The sequence below is a fragment of the Pogona vitticeps genome, chromosome 4 (genome assembly GCF_051106095.1).
Source record: "Pogona vitticeps strain Pit_001003342236 chromosome 4, PviZW2.1, whole genome shotgun sequence".
Taxonomy (NCBI): domain Eukaryota; kingdom Metazoa; phylum Chordata; class Lepidosauria; order Squamata; family Agamidae; genus Pogona; species Pogona vitticeps.
The window spans coordinates 70975569-70997885 of NC_135786.1; the positions used below are offsets into that span (position 1 = coordinate 70975569).

General features: G+C 40.3%; 1 protein-coding gene across 3 annotated transcripts in view; it reads right to left on the reverse strand.

The window, feature by feature from the left end:
• Positions 1 to 22317, reverse strand: part of USP24 (ubiquitin specific peptidase 24) — a 99414-nt gene that overhangs the window by 41454 nt on the left and 35643 nt on the right. For all 3 annotated transcript variants that reach the window (XR_002301115.3, XM_072997663.2, XM_020799678.3), the window contains exons 17-34: positions 19449 to 19598; positions 19136 to 19267; positions 17346 to 17457; positions 16802 to 16878; positions 14166 to 14306; positions 13226 to 13279; positions 12413 to 12528; positions 8707 to 8773; positions 8136 to 8246; positions 7792 to 7890; positions 7545 to 7715; positions 6362 to 6447; positions 6137 to 6230; positions 4827 to 4982; positions 2920 to 3017; positions 853 to 948; positions 506 to 734; positions 104 to 263 (exon numbers count right to left, since the gene is read on the reverse strand). Coding sequence is in view for 2 of the 3 variants with exons in the window: in XM_072997663.2 (XP_072853764.2) it covers positions 104 to 263; positions 506 to 734; positions 853 to 948; positions 2920 to 3017; positions 4827 to 4982; positions 6137 to 6230; positions 6362 to 6447; positions 7545 to 7715; positions 7792 to 7890; positions 8136 to 8246; positions 8707 to 8773; positions 12413 to 12528; positions 13226 to 13279; positions 14166 to 14306; positions 16802 to 16878; positions 17346 to 17457; positions 19136 to 19267; positions 19449 to 19598 (2149 nt within the window). In the remaining variant the exon portion in view is untranslated. The remainder of the gene's footprint in view (positions 1 to 103; positions 264 to 505; positions 735 to 852; positions 949 to 2919; positions 3018 to 4826; positions 4983 to 6136; positions 6231 to 6361; positions 6448 to 7544; positions 7716 to 7791; positions 7891 to 8135; positions 8247 to 8706; positions 8774 to 12412; positions 12529 to 13225; positions 13280 to 14165; positions 14307 to 16801; positions 16879 to 17345; positions 17458 to 19135; positions 19268 to 19448; positions 19599 to 22317) is intronic.

A 22317-nucleotide genomic window follows, 5' to 3' on the forward strand; every position in this document is an offset into this window, starting at 1 on the left:
GAGGCAGAATAGCTCCAGGCACCATGAAACGTTTTGTGTAGCACAGTGCTGAAGTCGGCAAACAAATCTCAGCTGTTTCAATTTAGTTAACCTAGTGCAGTACCTGAGCTGCTAAGCCGGTTACGAATTCCAACAGGAAACAGTGAGTTACTTTCTTTTATTGGCTGGCTGCTCCCCACGAGGTCAAGCCGTCCTGCAGCCGCCGCCCAGGAGAGCCTCATGAAACAAGCTACTGTAGATGTGAAGTCATTTGCCTCCATTGTCTGAAAGAAAATACATTTTCTAAGCATAAGGCAAGGAGACACTTGAAACACAGAAACAGTTGAGTTTTGAGGAGATGCCAAAGGGGCGTACTGGAGTCTAATGAGACTAGCAAAAAACAAAACAACAACACAAGCAAAGAAAAACCCACAAAAAAATCAAACTCCTACCAAAGTTTTGCATACGGAACCGCATGAGACTCCTCTTTTATTAAGGATGTTTCTATCATGCTGGCACTGCTTACTTGTATTGCAACCCGTGCAGCTGGAATGATCTCTTCTACCCGAATAGAGGACCTGTCGGAAACGGACAGCTGCCGATAGGAAGACTTCTCTGGGGTTCCACAAATTGACATTTGCCTGCTGGTTTGTCGGCTTACATTACGAAATGGGCGTGAAGACAGTGTTTCCACTCCATACTTGGCAAGATCCTCATCAAGCAAGGTAGGCATTGTTTGCCCAACAAGCAAAAATCTAAAAAGAATTGTGCCATTTTGTACAGTGAGAGTCATTGCACACATTTAAGAAGATCAAGCTTCAAGCCTAGTAGCATCATACACTTGTACCTTTGAAAAAGTCAATAACAACATACCTTGCTAGCTGCAGGCAAATTGAGTACACTCCTTGTCTTGTTTCATAGTCCACTTCTGAAGGGATGGAGTCTCTTTGCATGACATTTACTACCAAGCTGGAAAATAAAATTAAGCAGTGATTAAAAAAACAACAGCAACTGAGCAAGAAGAACCCCATCAACTAAATGGATATTCCCATTTCAAATTATGATTCAAAGGGGGTAAAAGCAGGACTTCAGTAAGCACACTGAAGACTGACATCCCTGACTTTATGTCAGTCAGCACATACCAGCTGCAGCTTGTGAAATCAAGACTCACAAGTGATTAGCATAATATATGGCCTAAGATAATGTGGTGAAATTTACTCCTGAATCTGCACTTACCTGTCAATGGGGGGTAAAGAATTTGTAGCATTGACTGTATTCAGGGGGCTGTCCTCTATTTGCAGAAGCTACAGTTTAATGGTAACCTGCTGGCTGACTACAGCCATCAATAAAAAACTACAACAGCTGTGCCATATCCATATCTGCGTGTGTTAAATTAGGCTGATATACAGAGAAGCAGATATAACAAAAAGGACTTTCTAAACCTTCTCTGGACTCATCTGAATTGATGTGGTATACAGACATAATACACACACACACACACACACACACACACACACACACACACACACACACACACACACACACACACACACACACACACACACACACATATATATATATATATATATATATATATATATATATATATATATATATATATATATATATATATATATATATATATATATATATATATCCATCCTTCAGTCTCGAGAGACTATGGTAACATGCTCTGAATCGAAGAGTGTCCTCTCCAGACCATGAAGCCCGGGTAAGGTAATATGGAGGATAGGCTGTTACCCAAGCAGCAGATCCCCCCTCTCCACATTGCTGAAATGGTCCAATGGAAAGGCAAGAGCCAATACAACTGGTAACAGCAATGTCGCAGGAGTTGGCAGAACGACACATGCTGCCTTCGGGACTCCAGCTCCGGATTCTGCCTCGAGGTTAACTCCTGAAGCCGTTTCCACGAGTGGATATAGCCACAAGGCAGTGGAGGTTTGAGATTGGAGTTTTCCTTCTCCTAGATGGGCTGCCTTCCACGGCTGACGAGCCCCACCTACCCGACCTGCTCTTTAATAGTGCAAAAGTATGATCTGCTCCTTAAAACTTTCCTGACTCCCCGGCTTATGCAAACCTCATTGGCTTTCCTATTTACCATATTAAGGCCAGATATAAAATTTGAGAATTTTGCGCGCCATTAGGCGCGCGGTCCTGGGACACGCTCTTTTAAATCAGGAAGTCCCACCCCTAGGCCCCATGCACTCCTTATAGTAAAACCAAGAGTTCATCACATGCAGCCCTTTCTCCAATTTCTGCATGGCTGGAAAGAAGATTTAAGACTCCTGCCTCAGTTTTTACAGGATTTTCAGTATTTACTGTACAAAACAGAAGCTATGATGTCTGTATACCACATCAATTCAGATGAGTCTAGAGAATATATATATATATTTGGCCCAAAATGATCTGGATAGATATTTTGACATTGCTGAAATTTCACTATGTAGAAACATTTGACAAAATAACCACAGTACAGAAAATGAAGCAATAATCTAAAGAAAACTGTCACATAAATATTTTCTTTAAATAATTAGATTATAATAATCTGAACAGAAGAGAATCAACCACCAAGGGAAACACTGAAAATGCAGAGTGCACTGTACTTGTGGCATCTCTGTCTTTAGGACATGTCTGAGGAAAGGCTTATAAAAGGAACACGGATAATTTCTCTAAATTTACTGACATATAAGATATCAGGATCTAATAAGAACTGAAATAAGAACTGAAAGAAAGTAAATTAGTATGGCTAGGTTATGACTGTTGTCTCTACAATATTTGCAACAATTACTCCAACACTACTACTGAGAATGTACATCATAGGATTTTATTTCTAAGTACTGAAAGCTCAAATATGAGTTTTCATGCTACTGGAATATCTGAGAGCATTGCTTAGCTGACATAAATATTTAAAAAACTAACCTCAAGCCGCCTGCCCTGAGGAAATTTTCACAAAAAGATTTGGCACAATTTCTTGCCATTTCATCATCTGCTGTAGGCATTAGTTTGGAACTCAAGACCTGAAAAATATTTAGATTTCAGAGAAGTAGCAGTCTTAACAAAGCAATGAGCAGAGTGTTTCTTACGCAAGGCCCTAACACAGTTTCTTACACAGACAGGCAAAAGTTTATACAGTACTGTACTATAACAATGCTATTTAGAAATAAGTTACTGTTCTATGGCATTTTCTTTCTTTTATCAATGGAGTTAAATGGCTTCTTTCAATAGATAATGAGCTAATATTTTTATCAATATCACTTGCACCATTAGAAACATTCAATTTAACACAACAAATAGTCCTATGACACCTTAGAGACTAACAAAATTTCATGAAGTACGTTATGATACCTATACAATGTCTTTAGTTTCAAGGCAGTAATTATGGAAAATTTTAACAGCAATAAACTATTGAAACAAAGAATGGGAGGAATATAAGAAGGTGATGCAGTGCTGAGGATCAATAATCAGACAAAAGTCTTAACTTAGTAGGTCAACTGGTGTTGACTAGATAGGGTTGCTTTAAGGTCACATAGAGGCCTGGTATGCCATTTCATGCAATCCTTGCATTCACATGGTTTACACTCCTCAAGTGACCCTATCTGGCCAAAAACCAAATCAAACCAAACACAATCTCTTTTCTTGCCCCCTCTGGTTGCTTCCTTCTGAGAGGAAACTTTCATGTATTCAGTCCTCCCCCCCAAAAAAAAATACAGGACATCAGCACTGCTGGAATATGCTTTAAAAAGAATACACTTTTGCTTCTTTCTCCTGCCCCTCTGTGAAGGAGCAGAGGAAGTTTTTCATTTCCCAATACTGTGAAGTGGCTAAGCTGTCTTTTTAGACCATATAATGATACTGGGAAATTGAAAGCAGAAGGGAAATGTAAAGCAACAAGTTCTGCTTTGATTTGATCCAAGCAAATGTACATGTTGAAAACAAAATGGAGTGATCCCACTCACACCTAAAAAGGAGCAGCCCTTGTCAGGGAGCCAGAAAGATGCCAATAGGAGCACTCTGGGGACAGGCTGGATCAGACTGGCATTTATGTTGCACCCTCACTGGGTACTTTTAAGAACCAACTAAAAACATGGATGTATAGGCAGGCCTTCCCTTCCAGTTAATTCCTGTCCTCTTTCTTTCTTTTTCTCTGTATTTGATTTATTTTTATTTTTCCCATCTTATAGAATCATTTAATTAATTGTTATAAATTTTTAAAGAACTTGTTATCCTTACGTTGTAAGCCGCCTAGAGTGGTCGAAATGACTAGATAGGCGGGGTATAAATACAATAAATAAATAAAATAAATAAAATAAATGTTATATGATATCTGGCAAAGGGAGTGAGCCATCCTGGACTGAATAGTTGGATAAATGCCCATGTAGTCAACCCCTAATGTTTATGTGTCTGGTGAACTAACAGTGCTACAGGAATTGTGCAAAAATCTTGTAGAATATCAAAAACAGTGGCGACTACAGTAGTATTTTGTGACTATTTTGTCACTGACTGACCTGTATTTTCCAACATTCTACTACCTAAGGTTTTTAGATTCCTTCAATTGGGATTGCGGCAGGCCCACCAAAAGCTTCTCTGTTGTTACTAGTTTCGTTTTTTATTTTTTATTATTATATACCACATTGTTGTTACTAGTTTCTAAGTTTCCAGACCTTATTAAAATTGTGAGCTACAACAGATGAAATCTAGCACTACTGCATCACCTGATGAGCCAATCTCATTCGACATTTTACTATCTGCAGCCTGTCTGCTCCACTTCATCCCAAGACAACATATAGCAGAGATGACCTATGACACACGCATACCTTCAAACTTACCTCAAGATTGTAAAGTACTCTAAATGTAGACATTCCTGGAGCAAAAGACCTGAAAAGGCTTTCAAGTATTGAAGTAGCACTAGGCTGATGTTGATGTTTTGTAGACAAAGATGGGGATTTAGAAGACTGAGAAGTTGATTCAGACAGCAATGTTTTCTGAGAAAAGAGTAAACACCGAGAAATATGAATATAAGGCAGCTCTGACATAGCCTCTTACAATCTGTGTAACTAGGTGTCAGAGTTTTAGCCACCATTAATCAAGAATTTCTCATAATTTGTATGAGAGTTGCTTACTAGGGGTGGACCTTTCATGGTCACTGGACTAAAGTACCCAGAGGTTTGCTAGAATCCCCCTAACCAGAATTCTGGTAACTTTATTCCCCCCACCGAACCAAGGCCTCTTAGATGTTTGACATAACTTATAGCTCCTGAATAAATGAGAAAAGATTGCTTTGTTTCTGAGCTGGCAATGGAGGAACTGGCTGGGTGGAGCCATGCTCAGTGGGTCTTGTAAGCATTAAGATACTGCAGTTTTCTGAGAGGCACCTCTACAGAGTATAATAGGCAGGGAGACTACAATACCCTTAATGCTCTGCAGTTCCCACAGAGCTTAGCCTCACCCAGTCAGTTCCTCCATTGTCATACAGCCTTGAGCCCAGAAATGGAAAAATACTTTCTCATTTATTCAGCAGCTGTAAGTTATTTAAACACCTGAGAAGGCCTTTTTTGAGCTAAAGCTCAATTCTGGTTGGTGGAATTTCAGTAGACCTCTGGATGTTGTAGCCCCTTCCTCCCCCCAAAAGAAGGGAAGAATGTGCTTAGGATCCAATACATGATTGCCACTATCCTACATATACAGCTAGACCAGATGTCTATGATGAGAGTTATATTAGCCTGCGGCTTAAACAGAAGTACATTAAGGATAACAAATTCTGAAGCATCTTTAGGGTTGAGGCAAGCAGGATAGCAGATGACAGTGCTAACATGGCAGTATTTTCTGTCCTAGTGGTAATAAGCACATTAACTATGCTGTGTGAATTTCCAGAGGGAAATCACACATTTCAAGCAAAAGAAATATTCATGTTTTCAAAACCAATGTGTAGTTTAATTGCACCAGAAATTAATTTAACTTTGCCAAAGATTGATTACATTTCAGTCTCACATAGCCAATGATCCTGCAGATTTTTCTACTGCTGAATAGGTGGTGTTAATTCAATGCTAGCACTTAATATTTTCCTTTTGTCCATCTCAGTTGCAAGATAAAGACTACCATTTTTTAAAAAATTTGCATTTAGCAGAAAAATATATACCTTTCGTCCCAGAGAATCTAGCTGATCAAGAGCTTCCTGAATAGCTGGGTCTGTAGGAATCAGCAGAAGAAGCCTCCGTACTCTCAAAGTAATCCTGAAGCGTATAAAAGACATATAATGTGTTCAATTTCTGCTGGTGTAGAGTTTGTGCCCAGTTCTATAAGCACAGAGATATTTGAACTCTGCAGCCACAGCATTTCTACATGTGTCAACAATGCTACTTACCTTGGTTCCTCTAGGTTAGCAAGCTGGTAAAGCATGTCAAACACATTACACACGAGAGCCATTACCACTCCAGGGAGGGATTTTTCCTGTGGATTAAGAACACACAAGTAGTTCCTTCACATCTTTGATGAAATTTGCTATGGTTCTCAGGTGCTTTTTTTTAAAATAAGCATTATAAATCTAAAACCTAGCCTAGGGATGTCAGTGACTCACCAATAACAGACAGCACTTTTAATAATAAGTCCTGAATCTCTCCTCATTCACATAAACAACTCTGTGGAGTTAAAATGAAATTCTGCCAACAAAACCAGAGTTTTGCATTGTCAACACTCTATTTTTAATATACCTTAAAAGAAGTAACAGAGGTAACAAACTATTATATCTTGGGGTTCTGAACTGTATCATCAAGGACAACTGAAGAGTAAACATGTGCATGATCCTGGAATAAAAATGATTGTCTTAAATATTTAGCAGTTGAAGATACTTTCTACTTTTTCCCCATTTCCTGAACTAATTCAGAAATCAAATGGGTTCATTACTCAAATGACCACTGAGTTCTGAATTTAGACAGGAAAGTAATGAGAACAGCAAGTAGAATGAGGGTCAGCAAGAAATCGGATTAGTTTACTTCCGTTCCAGGTATTGTCCATAGCATCATCTGTGCTAAATTTCATTGATTCACTTTATGGTTCATGAGGACTCTTAAGACATATCTACAAACATGTTTTAGTCCTTGTTAAAAACAGAGAGACTACTCTTGCATTTACCTTTCTAAAAAAACTGCACCTGCTTATTCATAAGCAAAGGCGTATGCAAAATATGTATCTTAACGATGGCTTCAGCATATTATGCATATAAATAAACAAAGAACATGGACAACATTAGGGGCAACGTTAGGCACAAACCACATATTTCACGACTCAAAATTTGGAAAAACTGATTTTGTGAATATTTTGGGTATTTGTTAATGATTATTGCAGAGTAAGCAGAAACAGAAGAAAATGAAAAGCGTCAAAGAATTCTTATTTTTGTTGTTGTTGACAACAACATGAACATTTAAAGTACCGCCTAAAGTAGTCTTAATTGACTAGATAGGCGGGATATAAAATAAAATAAAATTAAATAAATAAATAAATAAATAAATAAATAAATAAATAAATAAATAAATAAATTTGTGCTATACCTGTTCCATTGCATATGATGAACTGAAGACACTACTACTGTTGCTAGAGCTAGCAGAGGAATCTGCAGAGCTTGCTGATGGAGTTCCACTTCCTGATGTTTTTACAGTAAGTGCCTGTTCATCAGAGAAGCCGAGCTGGTGAAGCAGCTTTTGATCTTTATTCACCGTTAGCTGAAATATACATATTTTGTTTTAGCTCTATCAGACTACAGAGATTTGGAATATTGTTAAAATAATGGCATCATACCAAACTATCATTTGCAAATATTTGTATGTTGTCCACAGGAGCATTCAACAGCTTTGCTATCTTCCATCTAACACTTCCTATTGTTTCATTGCTATGAGCCTGCAAGAAAATAGAAATAAAATAAAGTTTATTTGCTTCATCCATGCTCTCAGTTCTGGGAACTGATATTTCTTAGAAACCACTGGCCATAATAGCACTCAGAAGGAAGAGTATATAAAATTACTTGGTTGCTTTTTCAAATTCGCTTTTATTCAGAATTTACTAATCCCTGAATATACTTTGCTTCAAATACAAATATTCCTAGAGTATACTGAAAATTATAGAGTAAAATTAGGTAAGCATACCTCTACTGTGAATGTATCTTTGGTAGACTCGTATGTTATATTAAGTGTTAACAGATGTCCATGAAAAGAGGCACCATGAGGTAGAATAGTACGGGGAACAGAGTAAAGATCCTATCAAAAGGAAAGTGAAAGAATCCTTGAAGCATGTCATCAACAAATTATAGAAACAACTTATACTGGCCTAGCCAACTGCTAAATATTTCACTTGTCTTTTAATGATTACAAGCAATCATAATTTATATTAATTAATTAATTGTGTCCATTACTTTTTAAATTAAATAGCCAGTGGACTGCCTTGGGTTTGAACACTATCAGTCCAAGCGCTTACCAGGACAAACCTGCCTAGATGAGAAATGAGAACTGTAAACAGTGCAACTATGAAGGGCAAGGTTATGGAACTGAGTGACAACTAACTTTCTGCCTCCCTCTTCCAAGTGGCAACCCACAACAGACATCCACCGGCATAGTGTGGGAGGTTAGTTTAAGACATAATTTGTGAAGTGAATCCTGGTTTGCCTACTCATAAGATCAAATTAAAGGAGCATGATTACAAGCATGACTTTCTTTTTACCTCTATAGTGATGACGTAGCGTTCTGCCAACAGTAGAAGTCTCTCAATTATTACAAGTTTTGTTGACCTGGAGATTGCAGACAAAATAAAGTGTCAGAGATTTGGTTATCTCACTAGTTCACTTCCTGAAAAAAAACTAAGTGATCCACAAAGGCCACCAACACATCTATGATAGTTCCTTATCTGGGTTTACACTTAGCTGTTAACTTGGGCCATTTCAGACCCAAATTTATTTATATGATATCTGTATACTGCAATGTTAATATCAGGTGGCAATAAATAAATAAATAAATCAGGTGGCAATAAAAACATAAAAAACATTTAGATACAAGATTTTTTTACTATAGTGCTGTCCCCTGACTGCTGCAACCTAGATGTATGTATCTGTCTGCCACTTCCACCATGTGCTATTATGTTTTACAATACCATTTGTCTACTATTGCTAGTACTGGATTTTATGTTTGGATAGTTGATTTTAATCAATTATCCAAACCAAGCATACACAGTGTTCTTGAAATGTTCCTATTGTTCAGGTGCATTTGCTTCAGCTGGACCTGAAAGGGTTTCCTGAAGCGCTTGGGCAAATTCCTCCACTTTTCTTTGATCGTGAGTCTTGCTGATGTCAATATGTGGTCTTCCTTCCTTTTTCGTGTGATACAATCTCTTTGTTCGCAATGTTACTCTACTACACAACAGGGAGTGATCAGTATCGCAATTAGCACTCTGGTAACTGTGCGTGATTGTAATACTAGGAAGGCTAGAATGTCTAGTAAGGATCAAATCAAGCAAGAACGCTGTGTATAACACTGCCTTGTCAACATCTGGCAAGAAGACCAAAAAGATGGCTGACTGGTTCGAAGCCCATTCGGAGGAGTTGATGCCAGCCACTGAGGATAAGAGGAGAACTCTAGCAGCATACAAAGCCTGTCCTAGCAAGTACAACTTGCAAGCTTTTTGAGCTGCTCATAGCCAAGTCCAACAAGCTGACAGGAGATGTTCCAACAATTATTGGCTTCAGCTCTCTCTCAGATACAGATAGCAGTGGACACAGCAGTATCAAAGGAATGTATGACAGTATCAAGCAGGCTTTAGGTCCAATACAGAAGAAATCTGCTCCCTTGAAGTCTGCTACAGGTGTGATCATCCAGGACCGAGCACAGCAGATGGACCGCTGGGTGCAGCACTACTCTGAGCTATATTCCAGAGAGAATGTAGTAACCGAAGAAGCATTAAATAATATTGAGTGCCTGTCTATCTTGGAAGAGTTGGACAGCAAACCAACTTTAGCAGAAATAAAAGCTGCCTTGGATTCCCTCATCTCCGACAAGGCACCTGGAAAGGATAACATCCCTGTTAAAGAGCTGTAAAGAGATCATCACCACCGAACTGTATGAAGTCTTTCGTCTTTGCTGGAGCGAAGGTGGAGTACCACAGGACATGAAGGATGCAAACACTGTCACATTGTATAAGAACAAAGGAGACAGGGGTGACTGCAATAACTACCGTGGCATCTCTCTTCTCAGCGTTGTAGGGAAGCTGCTTGCCCGTGTTGTACTGAAGAGACTCCAGTGCTTGCAGACAGAGTCTATCCAGAATCACAATGTCTATTTCGAGCTAATAGATCCGCCACTGACATGGTATACTCCCTCAGACAGTTGCAGGAGAAATGCAGGGAACAACAACAGCCACTCTTTGTGGCCTTCATAGATCTCACAAAGGCCTTTGATTTGGTTAGCAGGGATGGCCTTTTTAAAATTCTGCCCAAGATTGGATGTCCACCTCGACTCCTTAACATCATCAGGTCCTTTCATAAGGGAATGAAGGGCACTGTAGTTTTTGATGGCTCAACATTTTTTAATTTTTAATTTATTTGATTTATACCCTGCCCATCTGGAAGGCATGCTTAAGGTGTCTATCTCTGGGCTGGATCAGATGGAAACTTCTTTAATCTCTCTAGACTGAGAGCGAAGACCAAAGTCCAGCTGAAATGCATGCGGGACTTCCTCTTTGCTGATGATGCAGCCGTTGTTGCCCACTCTGCTGAAGACCTCCAACAACTCATGAATCATTTTAGCAGGGCCTGCCAAGACTTTGGACTAACAATCAGCCTGAAGAAAACACAAGTCATGGGCCAGGGCGTGGACTCACCTCCCTCTATTACCATCTCCATGCAAGAATTGGAGGTTGTTCATGACTTTGTGTACCTTGGGGCTCAACAATCTCTGACACTCTCTGCCTAGATGTCGAGCTGGATAAACACATTGGCAAAGCAGCTACCATATTCTCTAGACTCACAAAGAGAGTATGACTTAATAAGAAGCTGACAGCATATACCAAGATCCAAGTCTATAGAGCTTGTGTCCTGAGTATACTCCTGTACTGCAGTGAGCCCTGGACTGTTTGCGCATGGCAGGAGAGGAAGCTGAACACCTTCCATATGCGTTGCCTCCGACGCATTTTTGGTAACAAAGTTCCAAATAGAGTAGTCCTAGAATGAGCTGGAATTTTTAGCATGTATACATTACTGAAACAGTGACATCTACGTTGGCTTGGGCATGTTGTGAGAATGGCTGATGGTAGGATCCCAAAAGATCTCCCGTATGGACAATTAGTGCAGGGAAATCACCCCAGAGGGAGACCATAGCTGCGATACAAGGACATCTGCAAGCGGGATCTGAAGGTCTTAGGAATGGACCTCAACAGATGGGAAACCCTGACATCTGAGTGTTCAGCCTGGAGGCAGGTGTTGCATCACGGCCTCTCCCAATTTGAAGAGACCCTTGTCCAGCAGGCTGAGGCAAAAAGGCAGTCACCAAAGCAGCAAAATCAGGGAGTTGGACAGGGAACAGATTAGATTTGTCTTCAGTGTGGAAGGGATTGTCACTCTCGAATTGGCCTTCTCAGCCACACTAAATGCTGTTCCAAGTCCTCCATACAGAGCACGTTACCATAGTCTCTCGAGACTGAAGGATGCCTAGTCAAACCAAGCATATATGTACTATGTGAACTTAAAGGTTATAAGACACACCATGGTTGCCATGCCTGGTGAAGACAAGAACAGTATCTGGAATCCATGTCCAGTCTAGTTATGGAATAAAGTGCTATTTGGTTTTCCAAAAATGGCCACTTCAGGTATTGACAAACTGAACTTGAAAACTGTGCTTACTCAGCTTACTGTATCTTTATGAAACCAGATTTGCACCAATATTCTAGACACTCCTTTCTGCAATTAACTGTTAAGTTTGAAAACATAAACATTAATTTGATGCAGAAGAACTTAGTTTTCAGCATAAAGTTTTCAGCATAATGCCACTAGTTTTTTCAACATGCATCTGACACAACTGCGCATGGTTCAGATCTCACATATTTGAAGGATCATGAGCAACTTAGATTTGCATGTTTCATCCTTATTATTAGATTTCCTCTAACAAAAACCTGCTGTGATATGCACATCTGACAAGTTATGGTTAGAACTAGCTTCCAAACAACAGCCTGTAGCAGACCTGCACATCATGGTTTGGTGCTCAGCAATATATTTATAATTTTCCTGATTCAAATATCTGCTCAGGTACATTTAAAAGGAATCTGAAAAAGGAGCAAGAAATGTGCAGTGCGTAGGCAATTCTAAGTCCTCTAAAATGTGGTTTGGAGAATGGTGTACAAGAGAACAAGAATAGTATTCACCTATTTTGAAATATTAGATTACCTGTAGGGAGATTGTACTGATGTTGCTACAGTAGGCATTGCAGTTGCTGTTAGCATTTTAGTAGCTCTAGTAACTGCATGTGTCAGAGTTGGACCACCAAGCGCTGAACTGGCTGCCTGGAACAAAAAATGCCTCGTATTATATGTAGTGAGTGGTCCATTAAGATAATAAGGAGCAACTTATTCAACACTGAGGTTAACTAAAACATAGTACAACAACCTGCAATTCTACACCCAAACCTCATCTGTTATTAACTCAATAAATGTTCCATAAATACAGTAGTGCCAAGCCACAACAGGCAGACATCATATTATTTCGAATCTATCTTCACAAAGCTTCAGCAGACTAGCTATTAGAGAAGATATATTTGCACAATATAAGGTGGAACATTTAGAAATCACCTTACAATTATACATAAGAAAAAGCACAGAAAAGGAAAACAAAATACAGTGGTGCCCCGTATAGCGAGGTTAATCCGTTCCGGATTAACCTTCGCTATACGAAAACATCACTGTGCGGGTAAGTAAAACCTATTGGAACGCATTAAACTTAGTTTAATGCGTTCCAATAAGTGTGCAAACTTAACCCTCCAGCGATGTTTTCGCGTCCGGCGGCCATTTTGGAGCCGCCGATCAGCTGTTCGGCGGCTCCAAAATGGCCGCCGGAGCCCCAATCGTCGCAAAGCGAGTGCGGCGATTGGGGCTGATCTGTATAGCGATCCCCAAAAAGGGATCGCTATACGGATTTTTCGTTAAACGGTGCACTCGTTAAGCGAGGCACCACTGTAATTTACAAAAAAAGTTCAACACTTACTTCTAGTCTTGTATAACAATCTGCAATGAATTTCTTATGGAGTGACACAGAATCCTGGAAAGAATACAGAGCATTAAAATATATGAACAATCTGTAATCACATATACCCTGTTTCCCTGAAAATAAGACCTAACCTGAAAATAAGCCCTAGTATAATTTTACAGGATGTTCGTAATATAAGCCCTACCCCAAAAATAAGCCCCAGTTAACCCTGCCCTCCACCACTGTGCAGCAAACGGACGATAACATGACTGTATGTGAATAAATGTAGATTGTTGTACATGAAAAAAATAAAACATCCCCTGAAAATAAGTCCGAATGCATTTTTGGAGCAAGAATATAAAACCCTGTCTTATTTTCAGGGAAACACATTATTCTTTAGCCTGCAAATCCCACTAGTCTCACCCAGAACAGCTGGTCATCTAGCATTATGGGAGTGGCAATCCAAACATGTGGCAGAAAACAGACTGTCTACCCCAACAAATAGAAAAAGTACAGGACTATTATTATAGTCCAGGTAAACCAGGTAAAATAACTGCTCAATATACATAAGCTACCTATGCCATGTGGCAGGATATTACCCATCTACCCTTCTTTAAGGCTACAGTATGAATTTTATCCAAATGCAGCAAACCAATACCTGCAACTATTAGGATCATGTTAAAACAATTAGAAGCTTTCAGTATTAATCAGAGGCAAATGATGGTCTGTTACAGTTGGGTAAAACTGCAAATTATGGCTTGTCACTGAACAGGAGTGAAAATTTCTAATCTCTTCCTTTGTACATGAAACCTGAGGCTCCCATTGTTTAAACTTTCTCTTCCCAGGACAAAGAAGAACAACAACCATGGTTTTACAGGGTCATATAAATTAGTCAATCCTTAATTCCTGGGACCAAAATATCCATGACCAGTTTATATCAAATAATTCATAATATTACCTTTTTCAATCTAGGATTTAGATTAATGTAACTGTAGTTTATTATTAGTTGAATAGCTTCATTAGCTATTTCTTCATCAGGTGACTCCATTGCAATTTTCCAAATAAAATCCATTCCTATTAACTCCAGTTTTTCTACATGCTACACATAAACACAGAAGAAATATTTAATAACTAGATCAGATAATATAATACAGAATGCTACTAGAATAGTTCAGTTTTGCAGGTAACTTCCTCCTCTCTGATAAATAAAACATTTGCTTGAATTATTGGGTTCCTCTACCAGCAAAAAAAATCACATGGAAGCTTGCCTTCTGAACAGAACCTCTTTCTGGGGTTACTTCAATTCTTGCTCTACCTGCTACTTCAAATCTACCATCCCATTCATGGAAAGTTTAATGATTTTTTTTCCACTTCTCTGCTGGAATATGGATGATAGTTTTCTCCTACGAGTTTGCCCAAACCTCAGAAACTAACAGAGTGCCTAATGACTTGACCTGATTTATATGCTAGTCTAGCCCATGAACTAGGGACGTGGTGGCGCTGCGGGCTAAACCTCAGAAGCCTGTGCTGCAGGGTCAGAAGACCAAGCAGTCGTAAGATCGAATCCACGCGACGGAGTGAGCTCCTGTCGCTTGTCCCAGCTCCCGCCAACCTAGCGGTTCGAAAGCATGCAAATGCAAGTAGATAAATAGGGACCACCTCGGTGGGAAGGTAACAGCGTTCCGTGTTTAAGTCGCACTGGCCATGTGACCACGGAAGATTGTCTTCAGACAAACGCTGGCTCTATGGCTTGGAAACGGGGATGAGCACCGCCCCTTAGAGTCGAACACGACTGGACAAAAATTGTCAAGGGGAACCTTTACCTTTACCTTTACCTAGCCCATGAAGTGAACATACTCTCCCTAACAAGGTTGATGCTATAGTTCACCTGGCTCATACAACTGCTGTATCACTCTTAAAAAGTGAGTCCATGTACGGACCCCTAATTTAATGTTGATTATAAGTAAGTAACCCCATCTCCTGCACTCTGTCATGCAGAAACAGGCACCTAGTCATAATCATGAACAATATGCACAGATTCCAGTTAAAGCCTCAAGATGGTCGACTACCCTACAGTACGTTAAGTAAATTATGGTAACGTAAAATAATTTAACATACAGTGGGGTCTCGACTTACGAACGGCTCGACATATGAACGTTTCGACTTACGAACCGCTCTCATAGGAATATATGGACTCGACTTACGAACTTAGATTAGAGTTACGAACTCTTTTTTCCCTTTTTTTAAAAGCTAAGTCATCTTAGGTTAAAAGGAAAAAAGAAAAAAAATCCCCCTCTAGTGGCAGAAGGCGGAATAGCAGCTTCTCACTAGTTTCTATGGACGAAAAGAGCAGATATGGATTAAATGGTTTTCAATGCATTCCTATGGGAACTGCAGATTCGACTTAAGAACTTTTCGACCTGAGAACTGCCTTCCAATACGGATTAAGTTCGTAAGTCGAGACCCCACTGTAAAACATGTTTTATTTTTTCTAACAGAATGTTGCTTACTGTTGATTAACGTAACTCCCCTAATACATGTGCCTTTAATCATGCTTTTTAAATAGACATTTTGAAAGATTTTTGAACTGCTTTTCTTTAGCTACATGTTAGTACTAACGATTTCTAGTATATACCAGGCAGAAGCAAAGTTTTCTCCTGAGACCAAGGCAATCTACTATCATGCTGCCCTATCTGCATCATTCCACTCAGATATAAAACTGTCCAATAACTATTTTGCTGGGAAGGGAAAAAGATTTGCACTAAAGGAAATTACTTGTGATGGCCATTTATTAAATCTATAGTGTAGCAAAGACAGTAAAGGGCACTTATTTTTACTCAGGAATGCAAACATTGCACAGTTATGACTATTATATCAGATTTAAATTACATTAACAAAATATAATATCACCTTAGAACTGCAGAGCTAGAAGGAACCCTATGGATCAAGTCCAGCCCTTGTCAAGAAAACACAGTGGGAAACTGAACCCCCAGGCTCTGCGGCCAGATACCTCAAGACTGAGCTCTCCCACTTTAATTAGCAGCTGTCTTTCAATGACAAGTTGTTATTATTATTATTATTATTATTATTATTATTATTATTATTATTATTATTATTATTGTTGTTGTTGTTGTTGTTGTTGTTGTTGTTGTTGTTGTTGTTGTTGTTGTTGTTGTTTCCAAACAACTGAAAATGCTGAGATTACCTAATTATATCCTCCCAACATCCCAAGGCATTAAAAAAATATCATCTAGTGGCAGTTCATAGTGGAACCAACATTTTGATTCATTCCTCCATGACCTTATTATCTAGTACTATCTCACATTAAAATATGTAAAATACAAAATTCAGGAACAGAATATATATTAATTTAACTGTATTGATGTTATAAGATCAAGTACTTTGATATGACCACTAAGCCTTTGCAGACCTAAAACAAATCTATGCAACTAACAGAAGAAAATCCAGCATCTAGTGAACACTTCCCACTCACCATTTTATCTAAAGCCTATACTACACCCCTCCCCCCCCCCCCATAAACCTGGCAGGTGTGAGCTACATGTGCACTGGAACAAGTAACAGAAAGCTGCTTACCAACTGCGTTCCTTGTCGCTTCAATCGATGATCGCAGAGGTTCACATTTTCAAAAAAGGTCTTAAACAAACCAAAACCTGTTTTTAAAAATTAACATTTTAAAGGAATTCTGCTATTTTCATTTAAACAATAATCAGAAACATGGTGAATGAGCCTGACATTATGCTTTAAAACTGTCCACCACAGGCTAGTACCAGGGAAATGCAAGGAGAAAGGGCTGAAGCAAAGGGGACCTCTTCTCCTACTGTAATAGACAAAGAGACACATCTGCCAAGTGTTGGGAAAGACTGCTGATGGAGCCTGCAATAGGACTGAGGATGAAGGCGACTGACCAAAAAATACAAAAATTGGGAAGAGCCCTTGGGAAGAGCTGTTTCTATGGGCCAGCAAAAGGCGTGGGTGGGTGGATTGAGATGCCTTCCACCAGTCTCCTTTCCAGTGCAATTCTGAGGACTGAATCCAATTTTCAGAAGTAGCACACTCCTTTTTTATTCTAAAATATCTGATGAATATGAAGAATTAGTTCTGAGTAAGCATTACATACCATTCATTGTAATTTCATAGGATTCCAATTTAAGAATTTTTTCTTTAAAAAGCTGCTGCTGTACATCACTCTCGAGATCATGCTGTCCTTTAGTAAACCATTCAAAGCACATCTGTAAAAAGAAAGTGTACAGTATGGTTCTTATTGGCCAAAATCCCATTCCACAGAGATGTTTTGGATATATAAAAAAGCTTAATTCCTACCCTGCCCCCCCCCGAAGGTTCTAGGGCTCTCGTGAAATATCTTTCATCCTGGGAAAGCCAATGGAGACCAAGCGGTGGGAGTCTTCAAATACTGAAAATCACCACTGCCGGCAAAGTTATCCCAGCAGTGGTGATTTTCAGTATTTAATAGCCTTCCTTGTCCTACAGCCCTGAGCAGCTTCCTAGGATGAAAGGGATTCCACAGGGGCCTGAGGACCTTTCAGGGGTGGGGGCAGCTTGAAATTTTATTTCTAAAAATTCACTGTGGCTGATGATGGGATCAGCCTTATGCAGCAGAACTGTGCAAAAGATTTCAACCATTCTACATTAAATAGTACATATAATTTCATATTCCAGTAAACACACATTTTCCCAGTAAATAATAGCTCAATATAATTATTAATAATAATCAAAGGAAAGCTTAATATTCTAAACATCAGCCGAAGTAGCATTTACTGTATTTGCTTGCAGTAAGGTCAGGAACTTTAGCATTGCCATTAAACTTTTTGTAGTAGTGATAGCAACTGTATTTTTAAACAAAACAAGCTGCACATAGTTTCTTTTATTAGTGTTCAGCTTTCAGCTCAGTTATCACCTTAATAAACAATGAACTTAATTAGCCAAAACAAAGTAGGGTGCATTTTGATGTTTCTCCTCTGGAAACGAAGTAAATCTACCTGTAGAAGCCCCATTACTATGCCAACCCAGAAATCATTTTCAGTATAAAGTACAGTAGAACCCCCTTATCCGCAGGATCACTATCCGCTGATTCACTTATCCACGGTCTGCAAATATTAAATTAAATACTGTATTAAAAGTATTTTTAACAATGCAGAGAAAAAAATCAAGTTTTACCAGAACCAGCCACTAGAGGCAGCCAGGGAGACTATGCTATGAAGAATACATAGCATGGTGTCTGGCTGCTTCTTGCAAGCTTTCTCCCTGGAGGTGAAGGCTCCTTCTGACTGCTGGTTTACCCAGAGGTATTTAAAAAAAAAAACATCACTGTTTGGCCATCTAGGTAGGAAGTGGTATGGGGTGTGTGTGACTGCAGCCGGCTTGCTTTGCATTGAGACCTGAAAGCACACTGGCAAACAGTGTAGCATGCAGGTAGGTGGCTCTCCCAAAGCGGTGGCAGTGAGATCTGCGCTCTGCCCTCCCTTCGGGTAACAGTTAGGTTTGTGTGGATTAGAGCTGTGGTCCTCAACCTTGGGCCTCCAGATGTTCTTGGACTACAACTCCCAGAAGCCTTCACCATCACCTCTCCTGGCCAGGATTTCTGGGAGTTGAAGTCCAAGAACATCTGGAGGCCCAAGGCTGAGGACCCCTGGATTAGAGGGTAGATGAGCGGGGCTTCGTCCTATTCTTTCTGGACAGTTGGCAAGGGCAGAAAGGGGATTTGGTTTGGGGAGGAGATGTTTGCTATAATCCACGTTTTTCATCTGCCGGGGGGGGGGGCTTGGAACCAATCCCCGCAGATACAGGCGCCCTATTGTACATTAGTGCTGCATTATTACAAGAAAGCAGGAATACATCCTAAGATTTCTATATGAACATTAAATAATCATTCAAGTTTCAAGATGTCACCTCTCGATCCAGCTCACAAACATCTTGGCCTGTCACAAGGCATTCCCAAATTTCCCGAGCACGATTCCATCCTAAATAGAGGGTGGCTTCTTGAAGGAAAAATGCCAGAAATTTCAGGTGTGCCTCTAAGTACTTGGAGAAAGAACAAATAGAACTGACTTTAGTTGATTTTTTTTCTGGAGAAGTGTTCCAGAATTTAGAGCATATTTTGCCATTTCCTATCTTTAGATTAGGAACCTCCCCTTAGTAGAATGACACTCATTCTGTTTCCAGCTTTCCCAACTGTTTATATTTTGTTACCAGTCTGCTTTACCTCCCGATAGGTATATCGGCCATCCACTAATGTTGCTCCAGAAAGGCCTCCAGGACCTGCCACTGATGCCGCCAATCTGTGACAGGCTATTAAGCTTCCTGTCACCAGTTTCACAATCTCAAAGTTTTTCTTCAAATCCTGAATGATGCTCTTGGGGAAAAAATAGAGAAAAAGATGTTTCAAGATACAGTATTATAACAATGCAAACAGTGTTAAAGTGTGCAGCTTATACACCACCCCACAGTACTTAAAGCATTCTCTGGGTAGTTTATAATTTTGTTATTATGCAGGCTGCATATTTAACCATTGCCTCATGAAACTCCTTGAAGATTTCTATCTCCATATGCAAGTGAGAGTTTACTTTTTTAAAAAATTATTCTTATTTTCTCAATGACCACAATTTCTACATGCAAGGCTATATGCAAAATCAAATATTGTCTCTTTGATGGAGATTAAAGGACAACCTCACTAATCTGGATACTTTTTCACATATTCTACATTCTTGCCCTTTTTATGCAACTGCAAGAAATCATTTTATTAAACCTTTATTTGATTTATTAGAAATACCATTTTCTGAAGACCTTGTCCCTGCTCTATTAGAAGATAAAAACCCTTATTTCACTGCAACAGTTCCTACATTTGTCATTGCTACTCAATCCTCCAAGATAATTGAACCTCATGTTGTTTTAGATAGTTTGGGTTTTTTTGACTCAAGAGATTTTCATGAGCTTCTGGGGAGGGGGGAGAAGGGAGGAAAAGAATGACCACAATTTTCAATCATGTTACTAGACCTCTTGCACATAGTACCAAGTACTTCAACTACATATGCAACAATTCCACTTTGATCAATAAAAATTTTGGTTTTACTTCAAAAACTGAAACTGATTTTATTACAAAGAGTTACACTTAATGACACCAAAATGAGTACAGTATGAATATGACTTTAAGTTCTCAATTTAATGTAATTCTATCATACCTATAAAGACGATCATTTATAGAAAGGCACACTTAGCTTGACATCGATCTGTCATTATCCCACTGCTCCCAAGAAAATACTTCTATTACATTTTAGAGGAATCTAATTTTAGGGTTTTTTTTGTTTTTTTTTGCTCACTCTGTTTTTAAATTAGTCACTATTACTATTTTAATAATTCCATTTGTTCTTATATGATTCTATCTATTGTATTATTTTTTATTTTTATGTTTTAATGTTTTCATCATTATTGTTAACCATCTTGGGTGTTATACACAAACAGAAAGGACAAATGCAGAGGAGGGCAGTGGAGAAGTTAATTTATTTGTTCACTCCTCTAATTTGTATCCCAAATTTCCTAACAAAAGGAGATTTAAGGTGGCTCAAATTACAATACAGTGGTGCCTCGCTTAACGATGTTAATCCGTTCCAGGAAAAACGTCGTTAAGTGATTTAATCGTTAAGTGATTTTAAAAAGCCCATAGGAACGTATTAAAACACGTTTAATACGTTCCTATGGGCTTAAAAACTCGCCTTATGCGAAAACCCTCCATAGGGGCGGCCATTTTCGGTGCCTCTAAAGCGAGGGGCTGCCATTTCGGAACCGCTGATCAGTTGTGCAAAAATGGGGGATGATTGCTGGGACCGTCTCTCTCTCCCCCTCCTTTCCAGCTCCTGCAGTAGCCGGCGAGTTTGGGCTCGGAAAGTCGGGCGGAGGGAGAGGCGAGGCACAAGAGGGGAGGGTTTACACATGCAAAACCCAGCCGGGGAGGTCGCCCGAGCAGCAGCTGCTCCCAGCACGCACGCCCCCCCCATATAGAAGCTCCGGCAAGCCGCGAGGAGAAGCCGCTAAAAACTGGGGGGGGGGAAGGTGGTGTTTGTTTTTTAAAATTCTCATTTTCCCTGTTGGAAGTGGCCAGGCGGGGTAGCCCTCAGACGCCCAGGCGCATCGCCTTTTCCCTGCAGCGGCGTCAGGGAGCCCAATGGACCGGCTGGGGGGGGGGGGTCGGCGGCGGGGGGGGGGGAAGGATTTGGCTATTGTGTGGCCGGTGAGGGCGAGAGGGAGAACGCGCGCGCACACACTCCGGTAACCCAGACCCGGCTGCACCGAATGTGCGCAAGCAGGCAGGCAGGTGGGGAGGGAAGGGGCCGCCAGAAAGAAAAAAATATTGCGAGAGCGCCTGGGCGAACAACCTGCTCGGCTCCGGTGACAACCTCCCCTCCTCCCTCCCCGGGAGAGCACGGCAGCGGGTTTGCCAGCAACAAGAAACAGCACCCCGAGCAACTGCGAACTTGCAAGAGCACTGGCCGGGGAGAGTGCGTGAGGGTGGGGGAGAAAGGGAGATTTCCAAACACAGGCACACCGACGCACTCACATCTGGGGGGAGGAACCGAAAAGACCGGAGCAAATGCAGTTCTCCAACAACACCGCCCGGGCAACAGGCTGCTGGTAAATCTGTTAAAAAGCGGCACTTGCTCTTCCTCCTCCTCCTCTTCCCCCTCCTTCCGCAACTCTTGTGATCATGTCTGTAGTCTTTCTTTCTTTTGGAAACGGTGGGGTGGCTTTTTCTTTTCTGGATGCACCTTCCCACCCCCACTACTGTTCTGAATTTGGAGGAGTTTTTGGATCCTGTCCCTGTTGATCTGCTTTTATTATTTTTTTAAAATCTCCGCTCCCCCCCCCCCAAATTTCTCCTTTTTGGTGGGATACATCTGGCTCTCTTGTCTGCTGCCTGCCCATAACCCCTCCCCTTCCCTGCCTCGATTCCCAGCACACAAAGGGGAAGCCGAGCGGATTGTCTTACAAAGTTGTGTTTAAAAGATAGAGGGGCGCGCGCGATGCATTGAGAGTCCATAGTGGGGGGGGGAGGGCGGGAGAACATCCAAAGGAATGTG